The following is a 26,612-nucleotide window of genomic DNA, read 5'->3' as shown; positions in this document are numbered from 1 at the left end:
GTCATTAAAAAATAATGAGACTCCTCTCTTTGCCTTCTTCCAAAGTATATAATATATATTTAACAGCACATAGGACACCACTTGAGCTTCCCCTGTAGCCAACAGGAAGTATTTTCACATATAAAAATTAAAAATTTAAACTTTTAAATCATTAATATTTTTTAAACATAATACAGACTTAAAAATTGTTCAACATTACCCCATGACCCCACCCCTAGCACAAAAAAATCCACCCAAATCCAGAAGTCACAGTTTTTGTTCCTAAAAATACCGCAGCACTGAACTTGATCTTCACTTCAAGCTGATCACTAACAAGAGGTCCCTAACAGACATCCCCAGGGAGGAACGGAAGCACGATCGATGGACGCGGTGTCTCTTATCTACCTGGGCAGCACTGGTGCACCTCTGAGGTCAGGTCCATGAGATTCGACCCCCACACTAGGGTCCTGGAAGGGTGAGCTGGCAGCTTCCCTCATCTTCCCCCTCGAAGGCTGTCCAATAAGCACCTGGGAATTGACTTTTCTTGGGAAAAGGGTGCTGGTAACAGCTGTCAGGGCCAAGGCAATAGTGAGAAGTTCAGTTCTCTGCTCTTTGGATGAACTGTGTAAAACATTTCTTTTAAAAGACACAATGTTAAAAATATTAAAAATGTCTACAAAATCTGGAGGGCTGCCTTTTTCTCAAAGGGTAAAGCTTGTGGGGTGGTAGGAAAAAAAATTGAGGGCCCAGAACTACAACTGCAGCAAAAGATAGATAGATGCCCTTCAAACACGTCACATTCTTAGGAGGTCTTGCTTAAGTAGCAAGAGCTGAGGGTGACTGTATGAGTAAAAGAGGGAGGGGCACCAACTCCTGCAAGGGAGGTTCCTACTGTGCACCCCACCCTGCGCAAGAACGTCAGGCTTTAGGGCAGCTGCCATAGGCCCCAAGGGCATCAGGACTCTGCCTCTGAACCAGAGCTGCTTTCCCGACTAACTTCAATCTGGAGAGATGGTAAGTTATCTAACCGGCTCTTCTTTTGGCGAGACTGTTCTTTCTCCTTAATCAGAGCCCCCCATGCCCTTTGCAGCTCGGAGTCATCTTCCTCAGTGCCAGGAGCCCTATGATCCACTTTCTTCATGTTCTTTTCTTTGGTCTTGGATGCAGATCCTAAGCGAGTCCATAAACTACCTGTTTGAATGAGAAGGCATTTTAGTTTTGGTAGTCAAAGCTGAGAAGCAGGGTAGTACTGAGGAGGCAGGGGTACTGCCAACACCTGATGAGCAGGAAACACTGGTGGTGGTGTGGGAGGGATAGGGGTGGGGTGGGGTCTGTGGCACTTGTGACCACTGTACAGCCTTGGGCAGGTAATCTCATTTCCCTGGCTGCAATCCCGTCTGCAAACTGAGGGATCTGGAACAAAGGGGAGACTCTCACAGCTAGGGAACATGCGCCTCCACGCTAGGCAGATGAGACTCACCGGAGAGTCTACTTATGCTACACCTGCCCTTCCCTGGTGAGACTCACCATCCTGTGTACAGCTGCATTCTGCCAGGAGTGGGCCATCTCAGATCATTCCCAGCTATAACATTCTACAAATTGATGGTCCTGCAACACTAAACTTTTAGAGATTCTGCCCACCCTCCATTAATTTTAAAAATATACTTTATCAGTATCTAATAATAGAGAAATATGTGTTTAGAACTTCATAGCATAGGCACACTATAAGGCAATGAAGTTTTATTTATAAAGAATATAACAATGTAGGAAAATGACTGACAAAATGCTATGCGAAAAAGGATATGTATATGGACAAAGACTGGAATAGCATACATGACACTAAAAGTTTTTGTGCTAAACCGAAAGAATCAAGGGTGGGTCTTTTTTTCTATGTTCTATATTTTCCATAGTTACCATTATTATTATTGTTTTTGTTATTATTATAATGATCATAATGGAAGAGAAAAAAACATTTTTGGCACTTGCTATTTACTGCCTTCTGTATGCTTTACCTATTGACCCTGCTCTTCTTACCCAATTCCCATTCCCATCAGTTTTAAGTGTTACCAACCTGATTTCTTCTCCCGAGTATCAGAATAGAGGCCTTTAATGTCTTGCCTGGGAACACCTAGCCTACTATGTACATCAGAAAAGGGCTCTCTCCGAACGATGGGGTTACAAGCCTTTTCTGGAGAATGTGGTCTTTTTCCTAACCGCTGGCGTATATCTAGAAAAAAAAAAAGTACTACTTTTACCAAGCGTGCATGCTTTGCTATCTGTACTGTCAACCTGAGATCTCTATCGAACCTGGTCCAGGTATCCCCAAGTGAGGACAAAGGGCCCCACACACTCAAGCATCTAAAACCCTTCTCTTCTCTCTATGCCAGTGATTTTCAACCTTTTTCATCTCATGGCACATAAACGAATTACTAAAATTCTGTGGCACACCAAAAAATAGATTTTTTGCCAATGTAACAAAAAAAAGGGTATAATTTTGATCCATTCACATGGGACGGCTACTGATGTGCTGGCCACTGTCATTTTTTCATCTGACCACCTAAGGGAAAAGAGATCAGTGTGCTGAACTAAAGAGTCTGGTACTGCATGTTGTACAAACTCTTGCGGCACACCAGTTGAAAATCACTGCTCCACACATCAGTCTGGCTTCCTTAGGGAAATTTAGTCATAGGTATCTTCAGGGAAAAAAATCTCAGCTGACTGCTACAGAAAGGAATTTCTGAGGCAGAATCAGCTGTCTTATTTTCTGTTTTTAACGAAGAACCAAGCAGACCAAATAATTTACAAACATGTCAGTTATCAAGCAATACTGCCTGAGGGCAGAAGCCACAATCTTTGAACACAGAAGTTCTCAATAAACTTACTACACATAACAATAAAGGTAGAGAGTGGTGAAAGTAAAGGAGCAAGGGAAGATGTCCCAAATCAAATCTGTTATTCCTCTAATTCCCCCGGAAATCTGCCTGTCCTCATGAGTTCCTTCTAACAGTAACAGCAACAACAAACCAGGTTTATTAGCAAGTCACTGTGCCGGGGCTTTCACCCATCTTGCTTATTCTCAGAGAGCAGCACCCCCACCGCTCTAGTCCCTTAGGCCCAGGCCCCTGGCTCCCCCCTCACTTCCCTCACAGCCCGGAGCCAGAGCCCAGTCCTTTCTTCACAAGGTGTGACATTCGCATCTGCTCCGTCTGTCTCCGCGGTTCCTCACCTACTTCAGGCCCTTGTTACTTAGTCAATTCTATACCCCGCCCCACTTTGCTCCCAAGTTATCTTTCTAAAATAGATGTAAGACCAGGTTACTTTCTCAAAAAATGACATTTAGCCCGCTGAGATCCTAGTCCCTCCCCAAGGCCTCACTCCAAAGCCACTTGCTCTAAGGCGCCTTCCCCAATTCTGCCAGTAGATGGAGCCTTCCCCCTTGCGCCCACAGCCACTGCCTACAGAGCTGTCAGAGCACTTCATCCGCTCTGCTCTGGGTGGAAGGATCTGAACGTGTGTACTTGTATTTCTCCATCAGAGTTCTAGGATGACTTTGCATCCCTTCTGAAGACTTTGAACACCTAGTACCTAGCCTAAGGAGTGGCACACAGCAGGCATGGCCAACATACAAGTTCTCAATAAACTTACTACACATAACAATAAATGTAGAGAGTGGTGAAAAACAAAGGCCAAGTACCTGCTACATGTATGTCTAGTTCAAATTCTTAACTATTTCTACTTTTTTTTTTTAAGAGGGAGAGTAGAAGGGAGGGGAAGAGACAAAGAGAGAGAAACACTGTTGTGAGAGAGACACACTGATTAATTAGCTCCTGCACGTGCCCCAACTGAGGCCGGGGATCGAACCTGCAACCAGGGTATGTGCCCTTGACTGGAATCGAACCTCTGACCCTTCATTCCGCGGGCCAATGCTCTAACCACTGAGCCAAACCAACCAGGGATCTACAACAACAATGTAATTGCTATTATCCTTGTGTATAAAAAATACCAACGACATACAGAGTAAAATAATTATTAGGTTCAAAAATACAGACAGCTGGAATTGAGAAATCTGATTATTTTTCATGTCTGCCTAACCCAAAATTTAGAAGTAATGAACCAGAACAACTAAACCCATCCACAAATGGCAACGTTTTATCTAAAAACCTACCCCTGCCCCAGTCTGCTTTCTGGACCCAGAAACAACTGAACAACAATACCTGACTTAGTACTGCTGCCTGATGGCCGCGGGCGTGGGTGCTGGCGTTTTTCATCTAATAAATGTCGGACATCTGCAAATTTCTCAGGTGGTAACTTGTTACCAATTCGGTTTTTGATATTGCTTGTGGATACAGTATCTGACCTCATGGAATTCCTTTAAAAGGGGGGTGAGGGGGACAGTTAACCAACTTGAACTGTGGGACAACACCCAAGCAACAATCTCATATATTTTTGAGGAAACAATTAAAACCCAATCCAATACAGTCAACATTCACCGATAATTATCTGTTTACAAAAATCATGATCAGCCTGTGGCAAAGAGACCAGCCAGGCAAGCAGGTTCCTGAGTTTTCTGGGGTGGTTTCCGCATGTGCTTTCTGTAAGCCACCACAGAGCACGTAACTGTGGGTCCCCTTCTCCAGGGACAAACGTTAAGTAGGCCTGGAAAGGGCTTCGGGCCTCCACTCATCTAGGCTGTGAGTCAAGATACAACAGAGCCTACAATCCCTTTAAGGGCTGACTTCTCTGTCAAAGACATCTTCTACCATGCCAGGAACCCACATTATTTTGGCACCATTTGTCAATACAAAGTTCTGTGAAACTAAAAATAAGGATGTGAACAAAGCCATACAAACCAGCCTGCATTTTTCCCCCTTCCCCAAACACACCACCGAGAACACTTGGGGAGAGCAGCCCAGGCTCCGGCCCTGAGCCGAGCATGTGCTGTCCGCCCTCAGGAATCTGCTCACCCTCATCCCCACCAGTCCTCACAAAAAAGCACCTTAAAATAACTTTTTTTTTTGGTCCATGAAATTAGCCAAAATTAGAAAGTTATAATAACTAACATTGGTGAGTATGTAGGTAACAGGTGGTAATATAAGTGAATAAAACCTTTCTGGAATGAAATTTCCCAGTACCACTTTTTAAAATCCTCACTCGAGGATATTTTCTCCATTGATTTTCAGAGAGAGTGGAAGGGAGGGAGGGAGGGAAACATTGATGTGAGAGAGACACATTGATTAGTTGCCTCCCGCATGCTCCCCAAGCAGGGCCAGCAGTGAACCCAAAACCCAGGTATTTGCCCTTGACCAGGGACCCTTAGATCCGAGGGCCGCTGCTCTAACCACTGAACCTGCTGGCCAAGGCCACAATACCACATTTTAAAACATGTATATTTTTTGTGCAATAATTGGAATGCAACGAATTTATCTATTAGTGTGATAGTAAGAAAACAGAAACCTAAATGTCCAGGTGTGATAGTAAGAAAATAGAAACCTAAATAAGAGACTGGGTTAAATAAACCATCATACTTTCAAACAATGGACTACATATAGTTGGAAAACAGCAGATGTCTACAATATATTAAATGGAAAAAGCATACTGCATAACAATATAAACAGCATAACTTCATTTTTGTACAACTATATCTATAATTTCTCCATGTTATGTATATGCATGAAACTAGCAGGAAGGGTATTTCACCCAGTTGCTAACAGTCCTTACCTCAGAAGAGGAAGATTATACAGGTGATTTTCACCTTTTATATTGTCTATAACAAGGATCTCTTCTTGTATATTTTGAGGAAAAATCAAACACTTTTATTCAAACTCTATAAAGGACTAAAATTAGAACAGATAAAGTGATTATAAAACTAGAGGAATTAAAAGGAAGTTAGTAATTAGTATTTAAAATCAAATTAAAATCTAGCACTGAGAAAAACAAGAAATAATTTTACCTAATATTTTTTAACTGAGATTCCACTTCATCAGCATACATGGTCATCTTCATGCTTTTCTTTGGTGAAGGAGTGGAAATCATTTTCAGTTCCAGGTCATAGTCCATTTCATCGGAGTCCGAGCTGCTGGCGCTGGACCGCCTGGACGTGCTGCGCTCCCGGGTCTGCTTGAGGGCCGGGAGCTCCTCGTGGTATTCCACCACCACCCTGTCGTCCGCGTCCATGTCCTGGTCCTCCTCTTCCTCCTCCTCCTCCTCCTCAATGGGTTCCTCAGGGACATTCACTAGGCCTAAGGAATTTAACCAAAAATATTAGGAAACACAATGACAAGGCTAATCTTCTGTTCACTTCAATGACCTTTTTAAAAGAAGGGGTTCCCATGCCCAAGAATTTACTGAAGCATCACCTATAACAGTGTCAATATGGTTGCCATTCTGACACCTACGACGGAAGAATGGCTGGGTAAAGTACGATCTAGCAGCCTATGGAATACAAAATTACCTAAAATATAGCCAACTGTCGTTATTCACAGATTCTGTATTTGCCAATTTGCCAAATTTATTTCTAACTCCAAAATCAATGCCTGCAGTGCTTTCAGAGTCATTTGTGGATGTGTACAGAATGGCAAAAAAGATCTGAGTCACTACGCATGCACCTTCCCAGCCGAGGTCAAACGAGGCAACGCTCTGCCTTCTTGCTCATCTCTCACACTGTAAATAAGCGTCCTTTTTGCAGTTTATTGAATGCTGTGTTTTTCACACTTCTGTGACATTTGTTGGTGATTTCACTGCCTAGTGATGCCAATACTGTCTAGTGTTCCTAGGTGCAAGGAGGGTGTAATATGCCTTACGGGGAAAATGTGTGTATTAGATCAGCTGAGTTACAGTGCTGCTGACTGTGAATTCATGTTGATGACTGTACTAAATGTATGCATGAAAATAAGGTGTCTCTAAACAGAAAGACACATCAAACAAGGTTATATACTAATCAGCTGACGAAAATGGTATGACCAGATTCTCAATGGTTCAGTATTTGCTCCTTGAATGATCATGGTGACTTGATAGACTATAACCGCCAGAAATAATGAAAATCAACTGTAACTTTAAAGTTCATGAAAAAAGGCTTATATATAGTGGAAGAAGCAGAATATAAAATATACATTCACAAAAATTTTAACATTTATTATAAAAAGAAACAAATAGGAAAAATGTAAAATGAAGTCAGTTGTTATATTAGTGCTAGAATTAGGGGCAATTCTCTTTTTAATTTCTTTAATATAAATATAAATATTACATGATGAAAATATCTTAACTATCTTAAAGTAACAAAGGGAAAAAGTGTAACTGCATAAAGACGCAAATTTCAAATACATAATTTTCAATATATACATTAAATAAAAATGTAGAAACTTCACCTCTTCCTGTCCCTGTTACAGTGATAAATGTGTAGGCATGTTCTTCCATGTTTGTATGCTGACATAGCTAGTTCTAGTTCTACCAAGCATGTAGAAGACCCCAGAGATTAGGTTAAAAAAAAACAAAAACAAATCTTTATAAAACATAATGAAAATGGTTCTTTTACAATAAGAAAGAGGAAGAAGGGGGGGAGGGGAGAGGAGGAGAGAAGAGAAGAAGAAGAGAAGGAGAGAAGAGAAAGAAGAGGACAGGGGAGTGGAGGGGAGGGGAAAGAAGAGGGGAGAGAGAGAGGAGAGAGAAGGGAGAAGGGGGGAGAAGGGGGGAGAAGGGGGGAGAAGGGGGGAGAAGGGAGGAGAAGGGAGGAGAAGAGAAGAGAAGAGAAGAGAAGAGAAGAGAAGAGAAGAGAAGAGAAGAGAAGAGAAGAGAAGAGAAGAGAAGAGAAGAGAAGAGAAGAGAAGAGAAGAGAAGAGAAGAGAAGAGAAGAGAAGAGAAGAGAAGAGAAGAGAACCCAAGTCATGATATCCCACTTTTTGGAGACATTCATGTGCATAAGCCAATAAGCATAAAACACTAGATATAGCAGCCTATTTTCATTTTCAGACAAAAGAACAATAAAATCAGCTCATCTGACAAAATATTTTAAAAAAAATTTTCATGCAGTTTTTGATATACATAGGAAAAATTAGATTCCTAAGAACAGTTTTATTTTAATTTTCCCTATGTCACATTTGGTCTTTGTTAGAACAGCTTTTACAAAATCATTTGACCTCTTTGTATGGGCAATTCAAAATTAATTGTGACTTGACTTACTTTCCTATATGTTGGCAGAGGGTGAGGGCAAGGAAGAGAGGATGATAAAGTTTGGAACCTTAAAAGACTGTATTAAGAATAAAAATATGATTTCGGGAGCCAAACATGTGTCTACCCAAGAGCTGAGCAGGCAACTACCGGAATGTCGATGTTTATAGGACGTCAAGCCAACATCATCCCCAATCAGGGCTCTCTTCTTGATCACATCCCGCTGAATGCGACGGGAATGATATCTTCGCTTCCTGCAACATTGCCAAAATAAGCACATAATCAAAGACCCAGGAAGGACCTTGAAACCCACTAATTTCAACTACACTCTGACACAATGTCAGGTGCTGACATGGACATCTGAAATGAAACTAAAACTCAGCATTCTCACCCCATTACCACAGTTAAGAATTCTGTACTCTTCCCTCTTGTCTTCCTTCAAGTCCACACATGGTGTTGACATTCCACTGCAGAATACCAACTAAAGGATTAAGAAAAGTTTAACTATTATATTTTACACTTTTGGACTCACCAAGAATTACTAAGAATTCCTTTCATGCCTCCGTAATTTGGATTCCCATATTTCATGTAATACTGACTTCTTCTGGCTGCTCCAAGTTCCTTTTTGTCATCTAAAAATTAATTACAACAGTTACCTAGGATTTCCTGTGGGTGCGAAAACAATGTGGAATGGTTTAAAAAAAAGACTATTTTGCACAGCTGGGATCAGATCAGCGCACAGCCTGCCAACAGAAGGGAAAAATGCACTGTAAACATTCCCTCTCTGAATGCCGGCTAAGGCAGTGCAGAATGAGGGGCGGGGCGGAGCAAAACAGAGATGAATGAGGTGAAGCTGCTGTTAAGGAGTTGACTTCATAGAGGAAATACTAATAGAAAACCCCAACAATACAAGATACAAGGTTCTAAGAAGCATGAGAGAGCTTTAGTGCTCAGCAAATAGGCTTTTTAGAAGAACTGACATTTTCACTGCCCCCTGAAAGATGATACTCATTTCCAAATGACAACACAGCAATAACACAGAATCAGGATTAAAGAAACAGACTATACATAATTCTCTATATTTTATAAACCATTTTTTCTAGTTTATCGTGATTTCCTCAAAACGGCTTAAAGAAAACAGCACAGTACCATACATATATCTAGAATGCACTCAACCACTCAAATCAGTAAATGTAGAAAAGATCCCTTTGTCAGGTTAAAATGCCAGTTAATAGGAAGGAAAGGTGGTCAGTGACCACACATAATTCTCATTATATAAAGGACTTGACAGCTCCTTGGGCACTCACTGACTGCAAAGGACAAACCCCAGTGTGAACATATCAGTGCTTATGGGTAAACTTAGCGGCACAAACTAGTATGTGCGCCCTACAAAAATACATGCCCGAGGAGGAAGAGCTGGTTCCAGGTCTGATGCAGGGAAAATACAAGTTGGGTTTGGAAAAACAAGATGTTTTAGTGTGCCATAAAGAAAGTGATCCAAGAATCATGGAGACATGTCAAAAGCAGAGAGCTGGAAGGGGCTCCACTGGCCAAATCCAAGACAATTCATGACTCAAAATAATGACAGCAATGGATAAACTGATATACGTAAATAAATCAATAGGCAAAAGGGAAAGCTCTTCCTTACAGCAGACTGCCAACTAATAAAGAAATGATGGGAGTTAAAAAGTCAATGGATGCTAAAGCTACTGTGTGAAAGTTTGATGAGCAACAGGCTACTTACATAATCTCAAAGTGTCTTCCCACAAATTTTAAAATCACAAATGGAAAAATAGAAAGTTGACAGTATAGAGAAACCTGGTGATCATTACCTTAACCAAGTGATGAAAGTTATCTCCAGGAATGGGACAAATAAGTATCATATGGCTCCTGATATGAGGCACTTGAAAACAACATAATACCACTTCTGTGGTATAATCTTGCCTAAAATGTACAATCCAAATTCAATCAGGAAGAGACATGATACAAAACCAAACTAAAGGGCAGTCTACAAAATGAGCCTATACTCTTTAAGAAATGGTTCAGTCAAGAAAAACAAAGCAGAGGAGTAGGTCCAGCCAGATCCAGGGAGACTAAGGAGACATGGTGTGCTTCAACACTCAATCCTGGAGTGGATTCGTTTAATGGGCAAGTAGTAAATAGGAAAATACAAATTTATTTGACAGTTACCATCATTATCATCAAAAACTGCTACACACAGCAGTCAGTGTGTCAGGCAGTTTTCATATACAGAGTGGGGGAATTCTTAGAACAACTAATGAAATCTGAATGTGGACTATGGATTATGTCATAGTGTTGTATAACTATTAAATTTCCTGATTTTGATAACTGTGCTTTGTATAAAATAAAGTCCTCGTTCTCCAGAAGTATTCAAAAGTGAAGGGTCGTCATCTTTCATTAACTCTCAAAAAATTAAAAAGAAACTGCGTGTTTAATGTGCACCAAAAATCATTGTGCATAAAAAGCCCTACAAATTATTAGAGACTTGATTTAATTCCTTAGAGAAATGGAGCTGAATGGCACTATGAACAATGTCCAGGAGGATACTGTTGTAAAATACACAATTTTAGCCCAGCCAGAGTGGCTCAGTGGTTGAGCGTCAACTCAAGCACCAAGAGGTTGCTGGTTTGATTCCTAGTCAGGGCACATGCCTGGGTTGTGGGCTTAATCCCCAGTAGGGAATGTGCAGGAGGCAGCCGATCAATGTTGATGTTTCTCTCTCATCGATGTTTCTATCTCTCTCCCTCTCTCTTCCTCTCTAAAATCAATAAAAATATATTTTAAAAAAAAATATATGTATACACACATATACATATACAATTTTAAAAGGTTTTCATAATTCAGATAATAAATTGGCTGAAAAGCACATGGGGCAAACCAGCTTTACCAGAAAATAACTTACTTGAGCCAGAAATCACAAAAGAATACAAATAGTTAATATTTACTTTCAAAGTCAGAAATTCCAACTTGGGCAGCGAGCCATCATTTCATAAGCACAAAGTATTGAAGTTTGAAGGGACTTTGAGATCGCTTGATCTAACTTCTGATTCAAAAGAAAAGGATGTCACTCAATAATAAATCACTTTGATTAAAAATAAAAATCAATACCAAAAATCACATTTACCTTTTGTAGCAAATCTCATGAACAACCTATTTCCTTTAGCAAGTTTGTTAGCTGGACGAAGATCATTTCTTAGCAGAGACTCTTCTTCTACCTGAGATAATGTGTCCAACTTAAGAAAAAAGAGTATTTCAATATAAAAATTAAAGCCATTTTCACTTTTATTCAGTAGCAAAGTTACCATTAAGAAAGCATTCTGCCTTTAATAATACTCATCAGCATTACAGCACTAGCTCTAAGTCAGAGGTTGTCCCTGACCACTTTGTAAAAAAATGGTCTCCATCACTCTCTAGCTACTTACCATTCTTAATTTTCTTCATAGCACTTATCACTTCCTGACATTATATTATATATCTGTGTATCTGTGTACTGTCTGTCTTCCCCACTAGAATGTAGGCTCCAAGAGGGCAAAGACTTTGTTTTGCTTGACGCTATATCCCCAGCACCTAGAATTTGGTATATAGTAGGCAGGCACTTAATGCATAGTTTTAAATGAATACACTTTTAATTTTTCCAACAATAGTACATAATCCATTAGGAAACATGCCATTTCTTGCTTTTTCTTAATGTTACTGATAACACTTTAAAGTATTTCTCAATAAAATCATTTTCTCTTTTAAAAGTGTGAGTACTGTTCTAAGATCTCAAGATGAATCATTCATTAGTCACACAAGCTTAAAGGCCAAGAGCCTGGTGCACCCTCGGAAAGTCCAATGGTGAGAGCCAGAGGAAAAGCGCAACTTACTAAGTCTTTAAGCCTTAAATAAGAAGACAGTAAGCAGGATTTTTACAGTAAAACCTCACATGTATCTCTTCCCTATTACTAACCTCTACATCACTGGAGTTTTCATCTTCAACTTCTCCTTCTTCAGCCTCATCATCATCTGAACTGTCTTCCTGCTTATCTACAATGGAACGTGAGGGACAAGATGAACTTTAATGCAACTCCATTCACATCATTTAAAAGTCCAATTATTTTCTCCTTCTATTTACTGATGATCCAAAACATCAGAGCCTATTTCAGAAATACCTGGTGATGAGGTGCTATATAATACTCTGCACAGAAACCAAAACCAACTGAGTGAATAACTGGACTTTCAGCCCCCAAGTCTCTCCTCTGTGTTCAGTTACCTTTTTTGCTTTTCTCAGATGACTTGTCCTCACTGGCATCCCTGCTTCTTATCTTATCCAGGTCTGGCAGAGAGCTCATATTGATAAGGGCCCGTGTGGCTGTCATTTCATCCAGCCAAACCACGTTACCTAAAATAAAATGTAAAATAAAACGTTACATTACCTCCAAATAGTTAAGTTTCCTGAGTGCAGAAACTGCTTCATATTCGTTGTTACAGCTTCATCTAGGTATAGAGTGATAGCAATAAATGTATAAACCAACTAGTGAAAAGAGTAGAAAGTAGTAGTAACGCCTCTTTGATGAAATTAGCCTAGAGCTAATTCCACAAAATAATGGTCAAATATTCCACGAAAAAGAGTTTGTACATTAAAACTGCCTGGCACCCAGTACTACATGTTAGTTCCTGATGAGTATGATGATGACAATTATCAAATAAACTTGGATTATCCTCTATACCACTGCCCACAGGGAAGCCCTATGCCGTTCCTTATCACACAGACATGCTTTTTTTGTTGTTGTTAATCCTCACTCGACAATATTTTTTCCACTGATTTTTTTAGAGTGTGTGGAAGGGAGGGGAAGAGACAGAGAGAGAGAGAAACAACGATGCAAGAAAGACACACTGATTGTTTTTTTCCTGCACGTCCCCCAACCAGACCCAGGGATCAAGTCTGCAACCAAGGTACGTGCCTTTGACTGGAATCAAACACACAACCCTTCAGTTCGTGGGCCGGTGCTCTAACCACCAAGTCAAACTGGCTGGGGCGATCCAGGCATGCTTTTAAATGATGCTCCCCCACTGATGATGGTACCATCATGGGACTTATACAATGGAGACATAACAGACTCTTGGCTTTGTAGCAACTAACTGAATTTGCTTCTTTTAGGAAGAGAATTTAGCAAGAAAAAAGTTTTGAGAAGCCTTATAAAAAAATAACCTGTTTAACTGTTGAAAACAGCATTTACAGCTCAGTTTGGGAAATGAAGGTCTAAGAGTCAGTCTCACCTTTGTTACTGACATACCGTCAACACGGTATGTCAGTAACAATTTCCCTTCTCTGTTTCTCAGTTTCTGATGCACAATATGAGGTAGTTGAACTGGATAATTCTAAGGGTGCCTCCAACTGTAATATCCCTTACCTAGTTTTAATGACTTAAACCAGTGGTTAACAAACTAAAATCTGCAGGCCAAATCCAGCCCATCATCTGCCATTTATTTGTTTGTTTATATTTGTACCAGCTTTATTTAGGTATAATTAATGTAAACAAACTACACATCCACTGCCTGTTTTTGTAATAAAGTTCTATGGCAAATGGCCAGGCTCACTCAGTTACACATACTGTCGATGGCTGCTTCAGGTTATTATGGCAGAGCTGAATAAATGCGACGAAGACCATATGATGTGCAAATCCTCAAATATTTAGTACCCAGCCCTTCATAAAAAAAGGCTTGGCAAGGCCCCGGTCTGGATCACGTAAGTTAAGGGAAAGGAAAAAGGACAAAAATCTTTTCCTCGGTCACGTTTCTTATTCAGTGAAACACGAATCACCATCTTCCAAGCAAGCAGCCAGAAAAACCAGGATGCTGTGCAGGGCATGACGGAGTCTGTCAGCAAGCTGGCAGCAAGTGAAGGCAGGCTAGCAGTGAGTCAAGATAAGGAGCCGGCAGAGTGGTCACCAAAGTCAAGACAGACTTGGGGTGTAACGGTTGGGCCCGGCCGGTGGCCCCATGGTCAGAGCGCCGGCTCACACTGAAGGGGCGCGGGTGCCATTCCCGGTCAGGGGCACATACCTGGGTTGCAGGCCCCGGACCATGTGGGGAGCGGGGGCCAATCTATGTGTGTCTTTCACATCAATCTTTCTCTCTCCTCCTCCCCTCCCTTCCACTGTCTCCAAAAATCAACAGCAAAAAACCCTCAGGTGAGGATTAAACAAAAAATTACAGTTGGCTCACAGGTTAAACAGCTCACAGGTTAGTGCAAGCAGGTGAAGTCCAGAAAACACAGTCCAAAGCAAGTGGAGATGAGAGGTCTGGTACAGTGTCGGAGGGTCGCAGAGCCAGCCTCCGAATAATCATATGGCTAGTTGCAATGACCAAGTCTAAAGTCCTGAAAACACAGCCCTCAGCCCAAGTCTATACAGCTGGATAGAGAAATTGTGGGAGAAATTGTGGGAGTTAGAGAGGCCTCAATCCTGTATACTGGACTCAGATGCCAGCAACCAACTTTCTGAGTACCACCTCTGAGCTGACTTAGAATACTCATAGGGTATAATCTGGTAAGCTAATTAATGCATCTAGTTCTCATCAATGGGCATTTTTTTCCTCTCCTACGCAAAGGGCAGAGGTTAAGCACAGACAAGTAGTCTGGGCCATAATCATTCACCATCTGAGATGGCAAGAACACTTTTTATTTTTATTTTTAAAATATATCTTTATTGATTTCAGAGAGAGGAACGGAGAGGGAGAGAGAGAGATAGAAACATCAATGATGAGAGAGTCACTGATTGGCTGCCTCCTGCACGCCCCCGACTGGGGATAGAGCCCGCAACCTGGACATGTGCCCTGACCGGGAATCGAACCCCGATCGCCTGGATCCTAGGTCAACGCTCAACCGCTGAGCCATGCCTGGCCGGGCAAGAACACTTTTTAAATCATAAACAAAAGCATACTCAACAGAGAACTTGGGTATACTTACAGGAGGTATCATCCAACCATTCAATGTGAGCTGGAGGATATTCTTTAAAATAGGAAAAGATATCTTGGGTACTCATCTCATCTACTCCGCAAATGTAGATCGTCTCCAGTCTCACTTTGGGGATTGCTAAAAAACAGGACACAGAAAAAGATGAGAGAATTTTCCTGCCCACTATTGCACATCCCTTCAGTACCCCATTACACAGTTTAGATAACATGTATTTAGAAAAGTAATATGCTGAAAGAGATGACGTTTATTTCAAAAGAAAATGATACTATTTTAATTTTTAATCACAGACCAAACAGCATTAAACAAATTCAGAACAGGCATTTTGGCTGAGAAAGATCAAACAAATAGTGCTGATAAAATACATGGTATCTCTCCCCAAATTAACATGTAATAATTAAAACAATACCAAATTCAACAGGATTATTCATTAAATTTGGCAAGCTGATTCTAAAATTTTTAAATGTATGTTAAAGAAAAATGTGCAAGAGTTAAGGCAATTTCTGAAAAAGAAGAGATGCTGCCCTTGGACATAAAGCAAAGAAGAAAATTAGAGTAAAGAAATCCTGCAAATAATAAGATAATGACAGCTTAAAATAAAAATGGGCAGGACATGAGCAGATAATCCACACAACAGGAAATACAATAAACATGACAAGATGGTTGACCTCACAATCAGAAAAACGCATGTTAAAACAAGATACCAGTTTTCAATGATTGTTTTTTTTAAATTCGTCTTTTATTATCAATTGTTGGTAGTGTGGGGGAAGGAGCCATTCCCTCTGCTGGTGGGAGTGTGAAGTGGCACAGCCACTCTGAATGACACATGGGAGTGTCTATTATGAATGTAATTTAGCACATGTCCTATAGCATAGGTACTCCCCGGTACCTACCCCAAACACACATGGGTTCACATAGTAGCTCACACAAATGTTTGTTTTGTCATTTTTTAAGAGTAAAAGGTTTAAGGGGAGCCCATGTAGGTGTGTCCAGATTAAATCAAGCAATACCTTCCTGCCACCCAGATTATGAAGATGGAGATACCATCAGGACCTATGAATCTCAACAAGTCTTTATCAGTGACCCGCACTGCAACAGTGAACAATGGCCCAATGAGACCGGTAGACATCCAGATTGGGAAACTGAAGGAGTTAGACCAAGGGGTCTTCTCAGTTCTTGGAGCTAAAAGCCGTGAGTACGGATGAAAAAGATGCCTTCGAGAGTAAAGAGATGAACAAACAACCGGGAAAGCTCCTGGAGGTGGCAGAGAAAACAGACTGAGGATGAGGGGAAAAATTATCTTGTAGGAGACTTGTTGACCTGATAACAGGGTTTAATCATAAATGAGAAAAGCAAAAAAAAAAAAAAAAGACAAAAGAAATGACAAAAATAAAATATCAAAAGCATCATAGCATTCTTCTAAGGTTATAGCATCTTTATTTTTTAAAAAACAAACCCTACAGTTGAGGAAATAGCTTAAAAACAAAAAACAAAAGCCAGTAAGGAGTAAAGTTTCTGACCTCAGATGTCCTTATTTTAACATAAAGAGAACGTTGTACACAGCAACGGACAATCTTGTTCAAAAGAAGCAGGTAGAGATACAAAAGCTGTATCACTACAAAGATAAACTAGTCTCAATCAGCAGGAAGATCTAAGAAAGGTTCATTCTCACCTGGCCGTAATGGCTCAGTGGTTGAGCATCAACCTATGATCTAGGAGATCAAGGTTCGATTCTCCATCAGGGCAAATGCCCAGGTTTCGGGCTTGATCCCCAGCAGGGGGTGTGCAGGAGGCAGGTGATCAATAACTCTCTCATCATTGACGTTTCTAACTCTCTCCCTCTCTCCCTTCCTTTCTCTGAAATAAAGACGTATTTAAAAAAAAAAAAAGAGAGAGAAAGAGAAAGGTTAATTCTCAGAAGAGAACCAAACTGACAGTGGCAAGACCCACTAGAGATGGAAATTTTGTTAAGCTCAAAAGTTGAAGTAAGACTGCCAAAGGAAATGCTCAGTACTTCTTCACCTTGCTGACAATGTCACAGCTTAAAATAAAACAAAGCAAGACCCTAGATTTGTGCCCAATCAATGAGAAAGGGCTAACTAATGAGATGACAGTGAACAGATGGATTAGGGAATGAGAACTGGACATTTACTGAGTACTAACTACAGGCAAGGTGGTGAGGGTACTATCTTGTATTTTTGTAACAGGACAGAAGACAACGAATGTCACGTATTAGGAAAGCAGATTTCTGAAAATTCAGAGAAAAAGAAGCCAATCCCTTGGCCTCACACTAGAATGATCAAAAAATTTGGAAGACACTAAATATAGTTACTCAAAGTATGAGAGGTGATCCCCAGGAAAGAGAAGGCAGCAAAGCTTGGGCGAGAACAATTTGCCAAAGAACACACATAGGAGACAGAAAATTGTGACAAATATAAAACAATTGTGACAAATGTAAATGTGACAAATGACAAATTTAAAACAATGTAAGAAATGTAAGAATCTAAAAGACTAACATCAGGCTACATAATGACATGGAAAATGCAGATGACACTGTGAAAAGGAAAGGGAAAAACAAAAATGTCTGCACACAGAAAAGATCAGAAGGAAATACACAAATGTTGACAATGACTGGGTTTGATGGTCGACTGTGAGCAACTTTTCTGCTCACTCTCCTTTCCAAATTTTCTTTGGTGAACATGAGTTGTTTGTGAAACATCTAATGAAAAAAAAATGGCACAGTCCAGAGTATACAGGCTCATAAAAGATGCTGATGGCTTTTAAAAAAAAAAAGTATTTAGAACACTGTTTTGCAAAGATGATTCAGGAAAAAAAGGCAGAACTGGTGATCTATTTCTACTAATTGGCAGTAGAATAGCTATCATTAAGTAAGAACTAATATCCAAGACAGGTCACAACAGCATAAGAATTAGTTTCAATAAGTTTAAATCCTCTTGTCCAAAATGACATCCCAATGTACTGACTGAAACTCACAGCTGTGGTTTCAGAATTCGGTAGTAATCTCACAAAAGTCACAGGGAAGGAGTGAAGTACCTGAAAGCCTTGAGGACTGAGCCTGTACTGATTTTCATAAATGAGGAAAAAACAACAGATTGAAAAGATTAATGTCGCCCTGGCAAGGTGGCTCAGTTGGTTAGAGCATTGTCCCATACACCAAAAAGTTGCAGGTCTGATCTGCGGTCAGGGCACATCCCCACATTGCAAGTTTGATTCCCATTTGGGGGCACATCAGAGGAGGCATATGATCAAGGTGATGGTTTTCTCCCTCCCCACTTCCTCTCTCTCTCAAATCATTAAAACATATCCTTGGGTGAGAATTAATGTATATATAAAAAAGAAAAGATTAATGTCATTCTCTAAAATTTTTAAAAAGTAGCTTATCAAACAGAATCTACAATCCCTTAAGAAACCCCATAAGTCTCTTAAGAAATCCCTTAAGTCTCTCCCATAGGAAATGACAGGAGTTCACTAAGAAGCAAACCACACTAATCTCTTTCCCTTTTTTGACAGCATTACCAGGCCAAGAAATTCAAGTAATACCATAGGTGGTATTCTATTTCGAGACCATTGGGCATGTAATCTAGGTTCCTCATGGCAATAAAACGAAATGTGGACCTGATAATAAACTAAGACTTGTAATTCATGGATCTATGTTTCATGGCACGATACGGGATTATCCTGATCAACATTTACCAACTGGATGAAGATGCAGAAGCCGGGCATACCAAAGAGAGGAATCCGTATCGCTAAACCATTAAAAGGTACAGTTAAGATGAAAATAAACTCAACAGACTGGAGTCCTGAAATTAACAAGATGTAATTTGATAGGGATAAATAATAAAGTAATTTTTAAACAGTGCCTCAAGAACAAGACAAGAAAGGCTGCTTTGACAGACAGAATTCCTAGGGAAAAGACCTGGGTGCTTTGGTTGACTAGAGGGTGAGTACAACAGTAAGAAATGTGGTATAGCCCTGCCATACTTTCCATGAAGCCAAGCATATCTGGAATCTACACCTCACCTTCTGAAAGACATTTAGAAATTGAAAAGAGTTTAGAAGAGAGAGACCAGAAAGTCAAGTCACAAAGAAAGTTTAGGAAATGGGCTTATTGCCCATTCACCTGAAGGATTACTATGTGAATGAGGAAAGGACTTAATGTTCTAAGGGCCACACAGTAAGTAACTAATAGACAGAAATTATTAGGAAGCAATTTCTATTCAACATGAGGAACATGTATCAACATGTATCCAAAATCAAACTGACTGCTATATAAATAGTTCTTTGGCCATCACTAGGAAATGTTTAGGCAGAAGCTGAAAGACCACTGGGAACTTTGCCAAAACGCCTGCAGAGCTGGGCAGGAGGTGAATTTTGATGATCTCTAAGGTCCCTTCCAACCATGAAAGCTTTAATATTGGGGATAAGGAAACCAAAGCTGCTTGACACTGAGTCACTAAAGATATGTAGCAAGTCATTCTTGATGCAGAACTGTCTAGTGTAGCACATCCCACACTGCATTCCTGAATGCTGACAGAGAGGTTAGGAACACAGGTTTCCCTCAGACCAGCCTTCAAATCCCAGCCTTGCTACTTACCTAGCTGTGGGACCTTGGGCAAGTTTCTCAACCTCTCAGTACCTTAGTTTCCCCATTAGTAAAACAGAAATGGTAACTACCTTCCCTTCACAGGACTGTTGAAAGGATAAGATAATCACATAGCAGAGTGGCACATAGTATTTATCAAATGGTATCTTTTATTATTGCTGTTGGCATTAAGAAGAAGCAATAACTTCACACCTAATGTGTCAAGATGTTTATTCCAATGTTCCCATTCTCTCAAGAGACTAGGCCACTAGAAGACTGCTTGGAAGATGGAAAAGGCCAGATAATAACTAACATTTATTGGGGACTTACTATGTAGCAGATACCACTCTAAGAAGAACTGTAACATTTTGTTAGAGGCTCCCAACAACCCCATGAGAACTACTGTCATCTGCCTCTCCATTAGAGCACATTGAGCTTCTTAGAGACTAAATAACTTCCCCAAGTCACAGAGCTAGAAAGTAACAGGTCAGGATTTGAACACAGCCAGTCAAGCTTTAGAACCCAAACTTTTAAAATTAACTTTAGAGAAAGGGAGGGAGGGAAGGGGGGAGAGAGAGAGAGAGAAACATCAATGGGCGAGAGAAACATCGATCTGTTGCCTCCTACATATGCCCTGACTGTGGATCAAATCCACAACCTGGGTATGTGCCCTGACCAGAAACTGAACGTGCCACCTTTTGTGTATGGAATGATGCTCCCACCAACTGAGCCACACTGGCCAGGCAGAACCCACACTCTTAACCATAATACCAGTGGTTCTCAATCTTATTAGAATTACCTAGGGAGATATAAAAATAACTATCTCTGGGAACTATCCAAACCCTTCGCCCACCGCCCATTCTAATTTAAACTGATCTGAGATAGGCAGCAGGGTTCTCCAGAGTTCAGGAGCACTATCATAGGCCATGCTGCCTTCTGGATAAAAAACAGGTTATAATGAGCAATCTGTCCCAGCTGACATCCAGGCAGATCTATTGCTTTTAAAGAATATCTTTAGAACCATGAGATTAGGATTGCTTTTCAAAAAAAAAAAGTTTTTTAAAATTAAAATTTAACCTCAAAAGTGATCCTATTCAGGTAGGTATCATACCCCACTTTATAGACAAGGAGACTGAGACCTACAAAGATTCAATAACTTGTCCACAAAGGACTGAGAAAAGATTCCAGGAGGGCTTTAGCACTCTAAAGAGCTCCAAGAGAGGTGAGAAACCTGAGTGGGTGATTAGGGATGCTTCACAGAGGAAATGACATCTGAACAAGACAAAGCACAGGACAAGGCAGGGCAAAATCAGCAGAATGAAAGGCATGAACTGCCACAACAAATGTTCACAGGACTAGAAGTAAACAGGAGTGGTGAAACTATGGTGCTTTCAAGGTGGAGTTATGAGAGAGACTTCAGAGCTCTGCTCAGGCCCAGACTGAGCAGGTACATGAATGCCAAGCTGCACAGCTATTCTTGGCCTTCAAAGGACTTTTCCTGAAACAAAAGTCCACTCAGGTAGATGCCTGGAAACCCAGCCTGCAAGGGAAGTAAGGTCATATTTCCAACTTGAAGTCATGAGGCAAGGAAAAACGTAAAGCAGCATCCAGAGTTGAACTCTGTATCCAAGCTACTCTATCCACTGGGACAGACTGAGAAGGGTTGGTCTGTGCTACCGTATCACATATTGTAAGGCAGCAGAGCAAAGTAGTTAAGAGCAAGCCTTTAGAGTCAGATGAACCTAGACCGAAATCCTGACTCCACTTTTACTAGCTGCATAACCTCAGGCATTTATTAAACTTCTTTGAGTCCATTTCTTCTTCTTTGTAAAACAGGAATAAGAAATACATTCCTCACAGGATTGTGAGAGATGAGTAAGAAACAAACAAAATACCAATTAACACAGCACCGGTAAGAGAGCGAGCTCCCCCAAATAGTAGCTATTCTTTCATTAATTCAACATGTTTTTATCAAGCAAGCAAGCCTAGAGAAACTCAAACAGCAGAGCACAGACTTTTAACATGAACTCAGAGGTCTGCCTATTAAGCCCTTACCAAATACCCACGAAGGAGACCTTTTGTATTCATGGATTTATATTAGCATGGAATAATAAATATGGCTATGAACTCACTAAAAAAGAAATAATAACTTTCCCTTTATTTTATAAATTGCTTCAGAAGACTGGGGCAGATTACGCTATGTAATTCAGAATGAATTCCAGGAAGCAAACCATTTACCCTAACAAAACACAAAAATAAAATAAAATCTTAAGCCAAGTTTCGATGGCTTTCCCCCACCAATCCCATTATTGCTCTGACTCTCCTTAAAGAGGTCTCACTGTGATATACTTCCAATACATTTAAAGACAAAGAAAAGTTAACTCTTCTATGATAAGAGCAGAAAATGGGTGAGAATCCATAGAAGCATAGGTTCTAACCTCAGCTCTGCCACTAACTGGGTGACTTTCTGTGGGCCTCCTCTGACAAGGCAATCTCTTTTTTCACAGCTCTAACATCTGAGACACAGCTAAGCTAGCTTTAAACAGAACACCTCAGAAGTGGAGACTTCACAAGTCCCTTTCCTTTGGGAGTATTTGGATGAGGACTGGACATGCAAGGCAAGGCTAGAAGCACAGGCCACGGCAGGAAAAAGTCACTGCTGGGGAAATGTGAAAAAATTCCCCCCAAACGCCCTGTACCTTTCTTCATCATGTCTCGGTCCAAGGCTACGTTTCTTTGGGCAAGATTTACTTCTGATCGAAAATGGAAGCGTTTGGCTCGCTGTTCTTTCTTTTCAATTGCTTCCTAGAAGATACAGAAAAAGCCGTGTTTCAATGAACAAGGAAAGTTAAATCACACACACAATCATCAGTGACAACCCTAAAATAAATCAGATGAAATAAGCAATAATGTACCTTTAATAATTTTTGCAGAGAACTGGATATTCAAAGTCAATGACTGGGAGGGTGTACATTAATGCTGCTATAATTTGTAATAAGCTCCATGATGATTCAATGCCTATCACTGTGTCTGAGGCAGAGTAGGAATTCAATGAATATTAGTTGATTCAATGAGTAATAAGTAATAATTAACTCTCTGACATTTCATTTATTATTAGCAATCATGTTTCCAACAAATTACAACTAAACAATCTCAAATCCCAATTTTCCAGATGCAGAAACTGAAGCACAGAAAAGTTAAAAGGTTTGCTGGAGTTGCTTCAGCTAGTAAGGGGGGGCAGAACTTCTGATCTCAGTGCTATTTCTAGGAGCCCCACCACCATCCCCATTTCACATTGTCTGTGTGCATGGTAATCACACCTATCACGTTCGTCCACATTATGTCTGCATGAGCAGTCCACTCCCTAAGGCTTTTTCCTGGTTTAAAAATAGCGCTGAGGGAAAGGAACTCTCTCTTCTATTCTAGGCTTGTGTCCATGGAATTGCCAGTTTTCATCTTTAAGTGGCAAGAAGCATTGACACTTCACTGAAAAACAAAATAATCAGCTTCACAAGTTTTTTTCCAAGAGCTAAAATAAATCCAGATCCAACTGCGGGTTTCTGATAGCTCTTAGGAACCCTTCACTAATTACATATTGACTTTGCCACACTAATTGAAGGTCTGACTATAGAAAGCTTGTGGGGATTGGTAAAGCAGCAACACTTCTGTTATTTCCCAGTAGTTATGCTAATCTTCTTCACTGAAGTCTTCCCAGTGCAAATAACTAATCTACCTTTCTTTAGTAACAATTTAAGTACCCATTGTGGGACTACCACTCTTTCCAGCATACATTTGTTTCATATAATGGCAAACTGTGTAGGATTAAGAACAGTACAGTCTACTTCAGTTCAATTACAATAAGAAAACATCTTCACTTTATTTTCTTGTCTGTCTAAAAGATCATGAGAGAAAGAGAGAGAAACATGGATGTGAGAGAGATCAATCGGTTGCCTCCCACACACGCCTGGACTGGGGATCAAACCGGCAAAGTAGGAATGTGCCCTGACCGGGAATCGAACCGGTGACCTTTTGGTGCACAGGACGATGCTCCAACCAACTGAGCCACACCTGCCAGGGTAGGAAATGCTGTTTTTCTAAGCTTGCATCCAGTAAGGAATAAAGACATTCACTAAAAGCCTACTATGTGCCAAGTACTTTTCATGTTTCATTTCATCTGAAGTAGGGACAGTATATCACTTTTGAGAATGGACATAGCATAAAAAAGCATTCCCAGTGCAGAACTTTTTCTTGGATATGGTTAAGCACAGGCACCTAGGTATAGTGATTTTATCTTGTCATGAATGGAAGAACACACAAATACTGCCTGGATGTTTCCAGAATGCACAAAGGCATCATTGTGTAATATGAAATTTAAGCTAAATTTTAATCCAGCAACTAACGAAAATAGGAGGTGAAGAATTAAAGAATAATTGCAGTTCTACAAATCCTAGGGACCAAGTTCACCCACTTATCAAAATGAATAGATAAATCATGGTCTGTCTTACCTTGGAGGTGACATCAATTCCGGTGATGAAACTGCCAGCCTTGTTTTCATATCTTCTGCTTGTGTCCTAACAGGAGGTAGAAGAATAAGAAATGCTGACAGCAAGTGACAAAAAACTCATGATAAAAACAGCTGATGCCTTTTGGATAGTCATTCTCTTCGGTCATTCCCCCGCTCTGACAACCCCTTACCATGAGGAAGCCCATCCCGGTGACTCTGTGATAGCAGTCAACCACTCTTAACAAGAAATCTTTTCTAGACCACAGCCTGTCTAAAACCTTAAACAATTCCATCTACTGAAAGTATCCATGTAAATGAAAATTGAAAGGCTTCTGTGAAAAGCGTCCAAGATGCACAGTCACTTATCTCCCCAACCCAGACTGGCTAGATTCATCATGCCACAAGGTAAATAAAGCACAAGTCTTCATCAAAATGCAGAAAATTCAGCCTGGCCTGCATGACTCAGTAGTTGAGCATCGACCTATGAACCTGGAGGTCATGGTTGGACCCCCAGGAGGGGGTGTGAGGGAGGCAGTCGATCAGTGACTCTCAGCATTGATGTTTCTATCTCTCCCTCTCCCTTCTTCTCTCTGAATCAATTTTTAAAAATTTTCTTTTAAAATGCAGGAAATCCAGACTCACCCAGACCCATGGAAAACACGGCACAGTGCAATGAAAAGAGGGTGGGACTGGGAAACCCAGGAGCTCCAAAGGCAGCTCTAACGATCACAGATTACATGACACTTGACAATTCCTTTGGCCTCCCTGGGCCTAGGTTTCCTCCATGGTATCTGCCTACCTTCCTGACCTCTTTTACTGCTCTCATATTTGTGCTCTGGAACTTTGTTTCCCCAACACAACAATCTCGTTCCGACCTCAGAGCCTCAGGCTTACTGTTGCCGCTAATGGGAACACTTTCTTCGAAATCTGCACATGGTTGGCTCCTTTTAGTCACTTAGGGTTCAGCTTAAATGTCACTATCTCAGAGGACTTCCCTGACCATCCCACCCCATTCTGCTTCCAGTCTCTGGACGCCCTCCCTGCCCTCTGCACTCTCTATCCCATTAACATCCTTTATTCTCTTATCATTATCAGGAATTATTTGTTTACTTGTGTCCCCCCCAACTGGAACATAAACTTCAGGAGGGAGTTTAATCTTGACCCAGCGCCTGGACTGTGCCTGGCACATAGCAGGGGATGCAGTAGACGTTAAACTGAGTGAACAAGGGGACACATACACTTCACAACTACAGTGGCATTTAAGTGATATAATGTAGTAAGTGGTAAGATGACACTGTTCATTGTTGCTACCTGAGTCATTACCGTTTGCTACGTTTAGCGATCCTACCTTCACCTTTTCCCATAATTTAAAAGCAAGACTTGCTGACGTGGTAAAAAGCAGTTCCTTCGTGTTCGGTGAGAGACTAAGTACAGGAGAAGAGCCATGCAGGCCTGAGTCCAGCCCGAAGAAGGGGACATAGGACCAGCAAACCACAAGCAAAACACCTCTCACACACACACACACCCCCACTGTGATAAAAGACGGACCAAGAGCCACTGCTAAGCCGCTGATGTTTTGGGTTTCATTAAAGGTCAGATGCTGGGGCCTCGGTGGAGGTGCTACACAGCCGCGGGGCTGCGCGGGGCCAGGATGACCCGCAGGCCACCGCGGAAACACTGAGCTCCCGCTGCTGTCAAGTCCAGCCCTCCCGAGCGACACCGCGAGGGCTTCGTTTAACAGACACCGGCTCACAGGGGAGCGGGACCCACAGGGAGAGCCGGACGCCGGCGCGCCCGACGGTTCCTGCCGGGCCGCTCTCGGTTTGGTTCCCGCCCGGGGCTCATCCTGGAGCTCAAGCCCCCAGACAATCTCAGCCCCTCCTCACTCACCCCCTTGCACAGACGAGCTCGGAGGGGCAGCGAAGGCGGTGTCCTTAACTACCCTTCAGCTCCCCCCACCTCCTGCCTTCAGCCCCCTCGACACCCGTTTCCGGGCGCCCCCGGGTCCTTTCTCTCGCTCTCCGTCTCTCCGGCCCGGCGCCCCCGCCCCACCCCAGCCCAGCCCAGCCCCGGGTCTTTGCTCCCTTCTCTCCCCTTGCCCTGCCTTCCCCCCGGCCGGGGAGCCTGCCACCTCCCCTTCCGGCGCCGGGCGCCCGCTCGCTCGCTCGGCGACCTCCCCCTCGCCCCCCGCCTCCCTCCCGTACCGGGATCAGTTCCTTCAGCGAGCGCCGCACCGGCACAATCTCCAGCTCGCCCTCCTCCACCTCCATGGGCTCCGGCTCGCCACGCTCCAAACCGGACTCCGCCTCAGGCGGCGGGAGCCCCAAGGCCGGCCCCGCCGAGGCCTCAGCCTTCACCGACACTCGCAGGCCCCGAACGGCCGCCAT

The 26,612-nt window shown here is 41.6% G+C and overlaps 1 protein-coding gene across 2 annotated transcripts; it reads right to left on the bottom strand.

The window, feature by feature from the left end:
* Positions 1-34: 34 nt before the first annotated feature.
* Positions 35-26,612, bottom strand: NCBP3 (nuclear cap binding subunit 3). Of its 2 annotated transcripts, XM_087825948.1 has the most exons (15): positions 26,430-26,446; positions 24,227-24,292; positions 22,637-22,751; positions 22,421-22,526; positions 15,113-15,238; positions 12,416-12,544; positions 12,113-12,189; positions 11,288-11,396; positions 8,675-8,774; positions 8,293-8,396; positions 5,930-6,218; positions 4,194-4,348; positions 2,051-2,206; positions 1,008-1,170; positions 35-547 (listed from the first exon to the last, which is right to left on the bottom strand). In XM_087825948.1, exons 4-15 carry the CDS (start codon positions 22,431-22,433, stop codon positions 439-441), a joined length of 1,530 nt encoding a protein of 509 aa, XP_087682074.1. In that variant the 5' UTR covers positions 22,434-22,526; positions 22,637-22,751; positions 24,227-24,292; positions 26,430-26,446; the 3' UTR covers positions 35-438. The 2 variants fall into 2 exon arrangements, with proteins under 2 accessions (XP_087682074.1, XP_087682073.1); XM_087825947.1 differs by lacking the exon at positions 22,637-22,751 and having other exon boundaries at positions 26,430-26,612.

This window comes from Miniopterus natalensis, chromosome 17 (assembly GCF_054644295.1).
Source record: "Miniopterus natalensis isolate mMinNat1 chromosome 17, mMinNat1.hap1, whole genome shotgun sequence".
In the NCBI taxonomy this organism is placed as follows: Eukaryota; Metazoa; Chordata; class Mammalia; order Chiroptera; family Miniopteridae; genus Miniopterus; species Miniopterus natalensis.
The sequence above is the reverse complement of the archived record's forward strand: the minus strand, read 5'-3'. Positions and strand labels throughout refer to the sequence as shown.

Coding starts and splice junctions, on each gene's coding strand:
- NCBP3 (XM_087825947.1), bottom strand. CDS start 26,612: ATGGCGGCCGTTCGGGGCCTGCGAGTGTCGGTGAAGGCTGAGGCCTCG. Junction 24,293..26,429: donor CGCTGAAGGAACTGATCCCG/GTACGGGAGGGA, acceptor ACCTCCTGTTAG/GACACAAGCAGAAGATATGA. Junction 4,349..5,929: donor TCTCAGTTAAAAAATATTAG/GTAAAATTATTT, acceptor CCCCTTTTAAAG/GAATTCCATGAGGTCAGATA.